The sequence below is a fragment of the Eptesicus fuscus genome, chromosome 10 (assembly GCF_027574615.1).
Source record: "Eptesicus fuscus isolate TK198812 chromosome 10, DD_ASM_mEF_20220401, whole genome shotgun sequence".
NCBI classification, from domain to species: domain Eukaryota; kingdom Metazoa; phylum Chordata; class Mammalia; order Chiroptera; family Vespertilionidae; genus Eptesicus; species Eptesicus fuscus.
Genome location: NC_072482.1, coordinates 16,114,431 through 16,127,697, shown reverse-complemented (window position 1 = coordinate 16,127,697; position 13,267 = coordinate 16,114,431). Strand labels below are relative to the sequence as shown.

Here is a 13,267-nt window from a genome sequence, read left to right as displayed (position 1 = left end):
TACGGTTGGAATTCAAAATAGGATCACCTGACTCCAAGACCCGGGGTCCATCTCACCCCCTGCCTCCCTTGAAACTATCTGCTACTATTTGACTGTGAATTGCTGACTGAAGGTGGTCTGGTACCTTAGGCCAGTGCTTCTTCACCTTTAGTAGGCACACCTTTCCTGGTTCAGTAGAATTGGGGTGAGGCCTGAGATCCTATGTTTCTAAGCTCCCAGGTGATGCCAATGATGCTGGTTCATGGACCAACTTTGAGTAGCACGGCCTTATCGAAAGGCTTATTTCCAGCATGTGCTTCACAATTACTCACCAAAGTAGAGGATATACATGGGCTTCTAATTATGTCTCAAAATCTTTCTGGGTGATTCCCTAAGATATCAGTGCAGGTGCCATTTCTCACATAGTTGTGGTGTCTTAGTGGCAGAGGGAGAATGTGATGGAAAGCATGAAGGTGTCTCTCTAGCAGAGGAATCAACTCACAGTCCAACAGAGGGAAAGGAGTGGGCAAGCTGAACCTAGAAAAGTAAGTCTGAATATACTGATATTTGGATTTGGAGTCTTGAAATTAAATATTGATTGGGGTTTAGAAAGGAGAACAGATTAAATGAAACTGCAGGTGTGTTGAAGGGTTTTGACACCAGAGAGAAAGTTTCAAGAGTGCTCGGGTAAGAGAATGAATATCATAAAGCATTTGACAGAAATGACAGACCAGTGGCAGTGAAAAGCTTACTTCAGCTCATTTTCATAAATATTTATTGAGTTAAATATTTCATAAATATTTCATAAATATTTACCATGTAGCTCTGAGGATACAAAAACATGGATACAGTTCTTAAGAAATAGCCCACTATGGGAGACTGAGTGTGCAAACACATAATTTCAATATAACATGATATGAAGAATGCTAAAATCATATACAAGGAATTGGTTTAATACTAAGGGTAAAATGATTACTTCTTGGGGACCTTATCCCATCGGTTGTACAGACTTGATGTCTGAATAAACAGGTGATGCTTTAATTGATTTAATACTAAAGATAAAATGATTACTCTAAGGGTTCAGAGAAGACCTGAAAACTAATCCAGATGTTAAATGTTGAATAGGATTTTGCTTCAGGGATTTCAAACACAGGGATTAACATTTACCAAGGTGCAGAGGTGCCAGACAGCCTAGTGTGTGGCTCAGGCGCCTGGAGCACATGGAAGAGAGATACATGAAAAAAGCAGAACAGTCCGAGGTAGTGGAACTCTGGATCATGGAGGGTCTTTCTTACGGTGCCCAGGAATTGGGGGTTTAACTTGTGTGCCTATGAACACGTTTTAACCCCAGAACACTGAGAGGAAAGGCCATACTGGTGCCTCAAGTAGCAATGGAAGTAGCTTAGGAAGGTATGTGTAGAATTAAATCACCTACAAACTGCCTTCCAAAAAGATTCCAGTACAGTCCCTCTTCAAGAAAAACCATGTGGTGGTAGGAAGCCATTGAAGGATTTTGCAAAGAATTGCCTGGTAAGCTTTGTGATTTAATCACTTCATGATCTGGGTGAACTATGCATTTGAAAAGGCCAAGTTGCAAGGTGAATAGAGCAGTTAGGAGATATGGAAACTGTCTGGTCAAGAGGCAGGGAAGGTATGTATGAGTCAGTTGTGCCAGTGAGTCAGGGGTATATTGGAAAGAGAACCCTAAGCTAAAAACAAATGTTAGAAATTGAGACTTGGTTGGATGTAGGGGGTTTGTGAGAAAGAGGTAGGAAAGAGAGATGACCCCAGGTTTGTGTTTGGAGGATGAGGTGGGCAAGTTGGGAGGATGTCATTTAGTTTTATTTTGGGCCATTGGCTTTGATGCTCCTATGGAAGGACATCGGGTGGGGATATGAAATGGGGAATTGTAAGCACAAATCAGAAATAAGAGATAAGGTTCATGTTTAGGAGAAACAGATTTGGGAAGTGGTCTTTAATATGGTCTGCATTGGAGCAGAAGATAAAGGCAAGGCTATAAGTATTAGCAGGTGATAGTGCTAAGTATCTTGTGAAAAGGCCTGTGTCTGCCTCCATCTTTTCCCTCACATAGTACTTTGCATACAGCAGGTCCACAATAATAACTTGTATATTTTTTTAGTTAGTAAATAAATGAAGGAGACCAGACATTATGGGCAGGAACTTGATTCCCTTGGAATTTCTTTGCATAATTAAAACTGGGGCATAATGATTGACAAGTGAGATAACATGCACCTGTTTTTCAGCACGGATCAATAAAATACAAGCTATGATGGCTGCTGCAATCATGGGCCAGACTAAAATCCCCAAAGGAAGTGGACCTTACCCAGTCGGTTGTACAGATTTGATGTCTGAATATACTAAACAGGTGATGCTTTAAAACCACTTAACCCTTGTATTGGAATATTGACTTGCTATGACTCCCTAGAGGTTTTGAAAGTTGACCTTGTCCTCACCTGAGAATGACTCACTTTGCGATTTGTATTGCTTTGTAGGAAGCTTTTTTTTTAATTAAGTCATTCCCCAATTCATTGCTGTCATCTGATTTACTTAACTCTAAACTCTATTTTTCCCCTTCCTTAATGGCTAAAACCAGGCTCACTTTCTTTTCACCGGGAAAGCTTGTTATTCTATTTCTCTTCTCTTTTGACTATATATTCAATTATGACAGCAGCTTAAAAAGTTCTCTAGATTTCTTTCATGAGCAAAAGAGGTATTTGGGTCCCCACTAAAATAGCTGTTGGAATCTGAGAAGTGACTTGACTAAAGGTGCATTAATTTCTTTCCTCTCCAGAGCACCTTCTTGCGTCTGTATTATCCATCCCAAGAGAATGATCACCCTGACACCGTGTGGATCCCAAACAAGGAATATTTTTATGGTCTTAGTAAATTTCTTGGAACACACTGGCTTATGGGCAACGTTTTGAGTTTCTTATTTGGTAAGATTTCTGCTGATCTTGCTTTATACACTCCAGAATATAAGACAGTCTTGGAAACAGTGACAGTTTCAGGCAGTTAAGGACCAAAGTAGAGTTTCATCAGTCTAAACTAAGATGACAAAGAAAGTACGTATTTCTTGAAAGGTAACTATAAATGAATCGAAGGAGCTCGTTTTGTCCATTCTGAAAATGATGTGATAGGTGGAGGGAATGAAAGTACGACTTTCAGATTAGCTCTAACATCTCTCAATGGCAGGTCTTTCGTTTTCTTCTTACATATTGTGGGGGAGCAATAATAGGGCAAAAGCAGCAGCTGAGCCGATGCAACTACTATGCCTTATGCTCTGTGCTAAAGTGCTTTCTACAGGCCAGCAACAAGAGAAAAAAAGTAGAAGCCACTATCCGTAATTTTCAAATCTCAAACTAAGGAGCAAAAGCTAATTTCCTACTGAGCATAAATGAGGAGATTCTACTCTCATTCCCATCACCCACACCCAAGGAACCAGACTCTCTCCCAAAGACAATCTGATACGCATTCATCACTTAATTTGTCTACCCTCATGAGTATAGACTTTCCTTCCTTATCTATCTGTTTGACCAGGCACTACTGTTGTGCTTGTGTTAACTATATCTTCAGATTTCCCCCTAAAAACTACCTACAGCTTTTGGCATTTATTTTAAACATCTTTTTGGAGTTTTCTTAAAAACTATGTATCTTTGTGGTGCTTAAATAACTTATACATCACTTCTGTAACAGTCGCCAACATTTGGTCTTCATGATCACATCTCCATGTTCTACATGAGAAAGGAAACACAAATCGTCTATGAAAATAATGACAATTGAGAAGTGAAAAAAGGGAAGACAATATCTTCCATTTTTTGTGGCCCTTACTATTGACTGCATAGGTGCTTTACATGTGTTACCTACTTAAATATAATTCTCACAAGAAACCCCATTTCCTTCCTTTTATAAATAAAACTAGTGGCCCGGAGCACGAAATTTGTGCATGGGAGGGGTGTGTTCCTCAGCCCGGCCTTCACCCTCTCCAATCTGGGACCCCTTGAAGGATGTCCTACTGCCAGTTTACAGGGATCGGGCCTAAACTGGCAGTCAGACATCCCTCTCACAATCCAAGACTGCTGGCTCCAGCCGCTCACCTGCCTGCCTGCCTGATTGCCCCTAACCACTCTGCCTGCCAGCCTGCTCGCGCCCAACTGCCCCCCGCCACCAGCCTGATCACCCCCAACTGCCCCCCGTGCCAGCCTGCTCACCCCCAACTGCCCCCCATGCTGGCCTGCTGACCCCCACCTTCCCTCCCCACTGGCCTGCTCACCCCCAACTGACCCCTGCTGGCCTGCTCACTCCAAACTGCCCCCCTCACTGTCCTGATCACCTCCAACTGACCTTCACTGATGGCCTACTCACCTCCAACTGGCCCCCCTGCTGGTCTACTTACCCCCAACGGCCTGTGCCATCCCATCCTGGTCTGATCACCCCCTGGCGACCCAATGTCCCAGCTCCTCCTTTTTTTCTTTTTCTTTTTCTTTTTTTCAGTGCCTCCTTGAGTGGAGGCCAGGGCCGGTTGGAAGCAAGTATCTAGGATTTATTTATCTTCTATAATTGAAACTTTGTAGCCTTGAGTGGAGGCCAGGGCCGGCCAGGGCAGGTGGGAAGCTTGGTTTCCTCCATCACCCGGGCAACCCAAGCCTCCTGCTTGCTCCAGCTCTGTGGCTGGCTGCTCTCTTGGTTGGGTTAATTTGCATACTCGCTCCTGATTGGCTGGTGGGCATGGCTTGTGGGCGTAGCGGAGTGATGGTTAATTTGCATGTTTCTCTTTTATTAGTGTAGATGAATCTTAAGCTTAGACAGTTCTCTTACCTTGCCCATGGTGAATAGCTAGTGAGTGGCAGAGCTGTGGCCAAAGCCACATCTGAGTATGAAGTCAATGGTCTCTTCACCTTTCTCTTGATCATGACCCATGTAGAATGAGAGGCGTCTCCTATTTGAAGATTCTGACTTTCACTGTAATGTCCCTGAGGTTAGTTTGTTTTTAGAGCATTCTCTTCGAAGTTTTTCCAAAACCTGGGATTGGTAGTAAGGAACAGCTTTCTTACAAATGCCTATAAGTAGTAAAATGTCTCACATTAAGCTCAGAGCTGGCAAGGAGAACTGATCATTAATGATCCTGTGGTCTTAGGAAAAAACCTAAGGTTCAGGTCCTTGGTTGGTGGGTATCTAGTAGGAGAATTTTTAATGAATGAATAAAAATATAAATTCCATGGGTCAGGATTTTATACTAAGGAGATGTAAGTTAAATTAACCAGCAACATTCAAGTAAAAACCCCTATTCATAATCTTTCATTGCTGTCTAGGTTCAAAAACCACGCCTGCAAGCTGGAATGCTCCAGTGAGGACTGGTGAAAAATACCCACTGATTATTTTATCTCATGGTCTTGGAGCATTGAGGTAAAGTTTGAGAGATTGAACAATTTCAGCCATGAGGGATCAATGTATTCCCCCAGCCCCAAAAGGAGTAGCAGATTTTGGAGTGTCATGCAAGCCCCTATCCTGGAGGAGTTGGGGTTCCTCAAGAATTGGCTATGATCTATTATTGATCAGTCCTAGCCCTGTCATTTCCACCTACCAGCTCCTGGAGCCTAGCCTCACAACAGAGGAGAGAGGGTGTTGCATTTTTGGCTGTTGTCCTTCTGTATTATAATATTTATACTCTCAAAATCATCCACTGTGTTAGTTCAGGGTCCCTGAAAAATAGACACCAAGATTGGATTAGCTGTGAAAGGCAGCTATTGAGAGAAAGCCTATGAAGGATAGAGGGGAGGATCAGGAAAGGATGTGGAAAGCCTTCAGATCATGATGCAGGGTGGACATTAGGGAATGAGATGAGAAACATGGGTTTATAGTTGCTACTGTAGAACACAGGTATGTTACCTGGTATGTAGCAGGGCTTTAACTTTCCTAAAGGTTGATTGTGTATGAAGAGTCTCAGACTGTGGCACAGTTCTAAGAGGCCAGTGGAAGGAGTGCTTGACCCAAAGTTGTTCATCAAAGGATCCAGAGGGGTTGGAGCTGGGTGGGGACTTTAGACAACTCTAGTCTCAGTAGCATGATATCTGAGTGGTTTATTTTCATGATCACTACACCCTTTCCATATCCTTCTTACATCTTCTCATTTGCCTCCCCTTCCTCCACCTCAGAGTATAATACAACTTTCAGAAAAATAAAAGGTGGCTTTTATCTAGAAAAAGGTTGGGTAGCATCTGCAATAAATGATGTTTAGTTCTTTAATTGTGGTCTAGCTATTTATTTGATTAGAATTCCATGGCCAAATCCAGCCTGCTACCTGTTTCTGTAAAGTTATATTAGAACGCGGTCATTTTACACATGGTCTGTGGCTACTTCTGTGTGATGACAGCAGAGTTGAGTAGTTGTCATGATGTGTGGTGCACAGAGCTGGACAGACCTACTGTCTGACATTTTACAGAAAAGGTTTTCTGATCCCTGTGCTAGATTATTGTCCCTATAGTTCCTGGATCTTCAGCGGTAGAAGACATAGTTCCTCCCTACCTCCTTTTTATTCTTTTTGGACATTTTCTACTGAATGCATGATATGAGAAGATTGTGCTTAATGAAGACATGGAAGGGGGTTACAAATGCAGTGGCTTTGCACATGCCTGTTAAACATCTCACCCTGTCCAGTCGTTTAAACAACAGCCGACATGCTCAGTAATGACTCTGTTTTAGACATTATTATAAGCACTGAAAATGTACTAATTTACTTAATCCTCAGAATAATCCCACTAGATGTCGTACTGTTATAGCATCACCCTTCTACAGATAAAAGAAAACCAAGGCAGAGGTAAGATAGGTGACTTATCCAAGGTCGATAGCTAGTAAGTAGTGGAATCAGGATTCAAACACAGTGGCAGGACTGTGGATCCCATTCTCTTAAGCACCACACAGTACTGCCTTCCTACACACATGATCTTATTAAAACCTTGCAGCAAAGCCTTCATTAGCCCTACTTGACAGGTGAGGACAAAAAAATCAGAAATGTAATTACCCAAAGTCATGTGACTGGTAAGTGGCAGAGCCACAATTAATACTCAGAACTCTCAAAGGCAGCATTGATAATCATTGCACCAGGGTTTCTCAGCCTTGGTACTGTTGATGTTTTGGGCTGGATAATTTCTTGTTGTGGAGGGTAGGTGGCCCTCTGTATTGTAGGATGTTTAGCAGAGTCCCTACGCACCAGATGGCAGTAGCACCCTCTCCCAACTCATGATAATGAAAATGACAATAGATGTTGTCAAATATCCTGAGAGACAAAATCGCCTCCCTTTGAGAACCACAGCTCTCTGCTTTACTCCAGGGCACTACTACAGGGTGTAACAGCCCAGGTTTACTAGTAAACGCCACCTTGTAATCATGACTGGCAGTTGAATGCACCCCTCTTTTTGTTTTGAAGGACAATTTATTCTGCAATTGGCAATGACCTGGCATCTCATGGGTTTATAGTTGCTACTGTAGAACACAGGTATGTCACCTGGTATGTAGCTGGGCTTTAACTTTCCTAAAGGTTGACAGAAACTGTTGGATGGTCAGCTATGACTATATAAGAAAAAAGGGAGACTGAACTAGCTCTTCAAGAATTACAAAAGCAGCTAACATTTCTAGAGGGTTTATTTTGTGCTATGTTTGCACACCATCATGTAATCCTCATAGGATGTAACCCTATGAGATGGCTACCATTATCACTCTTCTGAGGAGGAAAAGGAAGCCAGCAAAGTGTTATCTGCCCAAAGCCACACAGCTAGTAAGTGACATTGCTGGATTTGATTCCGGAAGGGAGATTTCAACGTGGCCTCTGGGAATTGTGAAGGTAGAATGGGTTGAGTTTACTCACAATGATGTCTTTTTCTTAGAAGTCCCTTCAGAGGCCTCTTTGACTTTTTGTTTAAATATTTTTATTGATTTCAGAGAGGAATGGAGAGAGATAGAAATATCAATGCTGAGAGAGAATCATTTATGGGCTGCCTCCTGCATGCCACCCCCCCCCCCCGCCCCCACTGGGAATCCAGCCCACAATCTGGGCATGTGCCCTGACCAGAATCAAACCATGACCTCCTGGTTCATAGGTCAATGCTCAACCCTGTGCCACACTGGTTGGGCATGATTTTTTTTTTTAATGTAGTATAGAGGAAGAAAGGGATGTCAGGAAGGTCAGAGTGACCTTGAGTCAAGGGTGGGAAAGAGGAACATGGATTCGATGAGAAAGTGTAAGTGATTGATTCTGTTTGTGTTGAAGAGATGGATCCGCCTCTGCAACGTACTATTTCAATGACCAGTCTGATGCAGAAATAGGGAACAAGTCGTGGCTCTATCTCAGAATCCCACAACAAGGGGAGAATGAGGTGCTTCTACGAAATTCGCAGGTACACTGTGGTCAGGGCAGGTGGTATGGGGACTAAAACGCACAGGCAACAGGATGACATTTGCTAATTTAGATTTATACCTGGCAAGCTGTGCTCCTTGCTTTCGGACTTCCCATTGCCTAAAGATCCGTCAGCAGGTTCACTGAGTAATACAATCCCCTTAGGGAAATGTGTGGGTCATCGTGAAATCAAAGACAAGCAAAATTCTGGGAGATGGCTGTGATTATAAAGAATTCTTTTGCATTACAACTTCTCACTTTAAAATCTCAAGGTAGATTCATAGTCCTGTAAGAAAGACTACTTTGCAGAGAGGGAGCATAGCATAGTATTAAGAATCTAGGCCTTAGGATCCTACTTTCTACATTTGAATCCTGGAGTCGTCACTTTTCAGTGGCATCATCTTGGACAAGTTAATTTACTGTCCCTGTTTTCTCTGTTACAAAATAATGAGTACTAGTGTCTTTCCCGCAGGGCTGTTGGGAAGATGAAATGAAATTGAGCACACTGGCTCCCACCCTGTGGGTGCTTTACATATGTTATTGCATTGAATCCCACCCAAATTTCACTGAGGTAGGCAGCATTAGACAGGAAAAGGAAGCTCAGAGAGATGAAGTCACCTGAGGTCACACTGTGGCTAAACAACCGAGCCGGGATGTGGACCCCACAAGGCTGGTGCTGGCATCATGATGCTGGGCTGTTTTCTAACCACTCACTGCTCAGACATTGCCAGTTTATAAGCAGCTAACCATTGTTCCCACATGCAAAATCTACACAAACATTAAAATAAGTTGTAAAGTATTACAATTTTTACTTTGTCATTTCCTTCTTCTAATAATCATTTCAGGTGCAACAAAGAGCAAAGGAGTGTTCCCAGGCTCTCGATGTGATGCTTTCTGGAACACCGGTGAAGAATGTATTAGACTTAGAGTTCGATATACAACAGCTGCGGGTGAGCTACAAAAGCCCTTTTCCCTGTCCTGTAGTTCTTAGCTCTTTATTCTCTATTGTTTGCTTTTCTGCTATAATACAGGGTACAACATGATAAAGAGCTCCAAAAAAAAAAAAAAAAAAAAAAAAGGTGAAGTGTTAGGGCAAGGAGGAATGCATTAGGTTGAACTATATATAAAGTTGCCAATAGTCAGTGTATAAAAATGGCAGTTCCACGTGATTCAACTTAACACCTCCGGTGGAAGTACTGTAACTTCTTGGATGGCTTCTGCATGTTTTGAGCTTTATCCTGGAAAGCTGGTCCACAAGTTTTAGACACAGTGTTGGAAGGGAAAGAATTTGGGACCAAGTGAAGAGCATAAAGACTCAACAGTGGGTGTGGAGGGTGGAGTACAGGGAGTAGAGGCAACTGAAAGTACTTGAGTTTAAGCATAAGATGATGGTCGCCACTCTCTCTCTTGTCTCCATGCCTTTGTATGTTGTCCCCTTGGCAACATGACTCACCCCACCACCCCAACTAAGTGCTGCTTAATTTTCAACTCAGGTCAGGCAGCACCTCATCCAAGAGAAGCTTCCTTGGACCCACTGCCCAGCCCTGGCCTGGATTAGCTATCTATCATAGCTACTTCTTGCTACCATTCCATTGTATTTGCATCATGCATCTGTATTTCTTGCCTTCCCACTAGGCTGTGAGCCCACTAGAAATGAGCTACAATGCCTGGTACAGAGCAGGCACTCAATAAATCCTCATGGAATGAACAAAGTGATAAATATGAACTGGGGAGAGGGAGAAGTCAGAATTGATGATGTTTTAAGTGTGGGTGACTAGGACAACCACTAAGTTCACTTCTGAACTTTTACAATGCTTACCATATATATGTGCAGATGTATTTGAATGTACACATTTATGTGTGTGTACTATATGTGTATATTTGTATATGTGTGCATCCTATCTAATAAAAGAGTAATATGCAAATTGACCACACCTCCATTACACCCACAAGCCACATCCACCAGCCAATCAGCAGCAAGTATGCAAATTAACCCAACCAAGATGGCTGCGGCCACGGAGAGAGCAGGAGGCTTGGGTTGCCCCCAGCAATGGACGAAGCCAAGCTTTCCACCTGCCCTGGTGGGCCCAGGCCTCCACTCAAGGCCACAAAGTTTCAATTATAGAAGATAAATAAATTCCAGATACCAGGGCCTCCACTTGGGCCCCCGGGGGGTGAGGTCGGCCTGCAAACCACCATAGGCCCCTCACCCAGGCCGCCCCACGCCCCAAGGGAACCCCCACCCTGATCCAGGATACCCTTCAGGGCAAACCAGCTTGCCCCCACCCATGCACCAGGCCTCTATCCTATCTAATCCTATCTAATGAAAAGATAATATGCAAATGGACTGTCATTCTAACACACAAGATGGCTGCCCCCATGTGGTCAACGATGACTGCCCCCATGTGGACACAAGATGGCCACTACAAGATGGCCAGCAGGGAAGGGCAGTTGGGAGGGACCAGGCCTGCAAGGGAGGGCAGTTGTGGGCGATCAGGCCAGCAAGGGAGGGCAGTTGGGGGCGATCAAGCCTGCAGGGGAGGGCAGTTAGGGGTGACTGGGCCTGCAGGGAAGGGCAGTTGGGGGAGGGGGGACCCAGGCCTGCAGGGGAGGGCAGTTAGGGGTGACCAGGCCTGCGGGAGAGGGCAGTTAGGAGCAAACAGGCTGGCAGGGGAGTGGTTAGGGGGTGATCAGGCTGGCAGGCAGAAGTGGTAAGGGGCAATCAGGAAGGCAGGCAGGAGAGCAGTTGGGAACCAGCAGTCCTGGATTGTGAGAGGGATGTCCCAGATTGGAGAGGGTGCAGGCTGGTCTGAGAGACACACACACCCATGCACGAATTTCGTGCACCGGGCCTCCAGTTTCTTGTATAAGAAATCAAGCTTTATAACCATGCCCATGAATTGAATACTAATTGTCTGATTAACAAAATGATTTACTCTATTTTTCTAACAACCTGTGAGATAGTTATGAATTCATGTCATGCTTTTTCACATAGGACTCCATCGATAGAGATAAAATAGCAGTAATGGGACATTCTTTTGGTGGAGCTACAGTTATTCAGGCTCTTCATGATGACCGGAGATTCAGGTAATAGAATGAGGCGAAGAGACAGAACAGTAATTTATTGGAAGCGGGGGAGTGATAACCTACATGAAATACAATTTTATCAAATTCTTAGTAAGGAAGGGATCCTTTGAGGCTTAGAAGTCTATTCTTGTGCCTCTATTAAATACTCTCGGTGAATTTTCATAAGCAGAAAACATCTGATTTCACTGCTATTAAAAACTTCCTCTCCCCCATATATTTTCCCTCATTTTTATTCATCTGTTTGAGGGCTTAACATTTTCACTTGGAAATGTACCTTTATATACACGTTTTATCAGCGACATAAGATTATGATAATAATGTGGCCATCTTATACTCCCTAGTAGGCAGGGTATTTTTAATTATTTTTTTCATCTTTAATTTGGAGTGAGGTCTGAAATACTACAGTGTTCTAACATGAGGAAATGTTTTCTGTCTTGAACTACTTCACCCCAGACTGATGAGCTCATGTAGAGCTCACCGTATAGAAAGGGAGGATCACTTGTGAAACTTCTTGCATTTCTTAAAATCTGTTTCAGTAGACGGGGTTTCTCTTCCTTAGTCCATTTAGCACATACAACAGTGTCCAAAAAGTCATGAAACATAGGATAAACTGACTTGTAAAAAGAAAGTTAGTGACTGGGAGCATCTGTATACTATAAACAATAAAATAAAAAATAAAGAAAATAAGAAAGTTAGTAATATTTTCAAGCGATATGCCCATATGTTTTTCTTCAATGCCCAGACAATTTTCCAGGTACAGCACCTCTAAATATGAAGCAATGGGTCCAATTGTTACTCTAATAAAAGATATAATAAACAGACTGTGGAGTATACAGAAAGTTTGGCAACATGGGAGCAATAATGCGTGAATTGAATTTTTTCAAACACCCACAATTTTGAAGAAATTACTACTTTTCAAAAAAAATTTTTTTAAATGAATGAAAAATTTAAAGATTATATATGGTTCTAAAGGTCCCAATTCCTACATGCCTCTTAAAGAAAACGATTACATATTTCCCACATCTGCAACCTTATAAAGCTAATCATATCTCGTTCTCACATGAAGTATAATACCAGTGAGATAACCATCATGGACCAGTGTGGTGTGTGTCCATTAGTCCTGGCTTTATTAGAAAGCCCTGTATGTTTGCCAGTGTGTAACCAGCCTTCTGTTATCGTCCCAACAAACACCTGCAGGTGCGGTATTGCCCTGGATGCATGGATGCTGCCCCTGAATGATGAAATATATTCCAAGTTTTCTCAGCCTCTCTTTTTTATCAACTCTGAACGGTTCCAATATCCTGCTAATATCTTAAAAATGAAAAAATGCTATGCACCTGGTAAAGAAAGAAAAATGATCACAATCAGGTAATAGCAACTGACTTCATTATCTGAAATAGAAACTTGAAACTTGGATAAACCACAACAGATATCAGCCATTAAAGGACTATTAAATTTGTTGTGTAGATTTTCGATAAGCGAGATTAGAAAAATCTCAGGTTCTAAGTGCATTTAGATTTACTCTTTTTAAAATGCAAATGTTCAATGGTGTTACTATATGTAGCTCATCTACAATAATAAAAGAGTAAGATGCAAATTAACCTTACCTTCATGACACCCACCAGCCAATCAGGAGTGAATATGCAAATCAACCCAACAAAGATGGTGAGTTAATTTGCATATGTAGGCCCCAAGCGGCTGGGGGTGGGGTGGGACACTTGCATCACCGCCATGTTGACAACGCAGGCATTTTGCACCGCCCCAGCCACTCCGGGCCTCTGGGCAGCATGG

At 42.7% G+C, this 13,267-nt stretch overlaps 1 protein-coding gene across 1 annotated transcript in view; it reads left to right on the top strand.

Annotated features, from left to right (window-relative positions):
• The window catches only part of PLA2G7 (phospholipase A2 group VII), a 42,128-nt gene that overhangs the window by 25,493 nt on the left and 3,368 nt on the right, over nt 1–13,267 (top strand). Inside the window, exons 3-10 of the mRNA XM_054722437.1 lie at nt 2,244–2,365; nt 2,792–2,936; nt 5,310–5,403; nt 7,424–7,492; nt 8,264–8,390; nt 9,235–9,339; nt 11,385–11,476; nt 12,674–12,844. Coding sequence (XP_054578412.1) covers nt 2,244–2,365; nt 2,792–2,936; nt 5,310–5,403; nt 7,424–7,492; nt 8,264–8,390; nt 9,235–9,339; nt 11,385–11,476; nt 12,674–12,844 — 925 coding nt within the window. The remainder of the gene's footprint in view (nt 1–2,243; nt 2,366–2,791; nt 2,937–5,309; nt 5,404–7,423; nt 7,493–8,263; nt 8,391–9,234; nt 9,340–11,384; nt 11,477–12,673; nt 12,845–13,267) is intronic.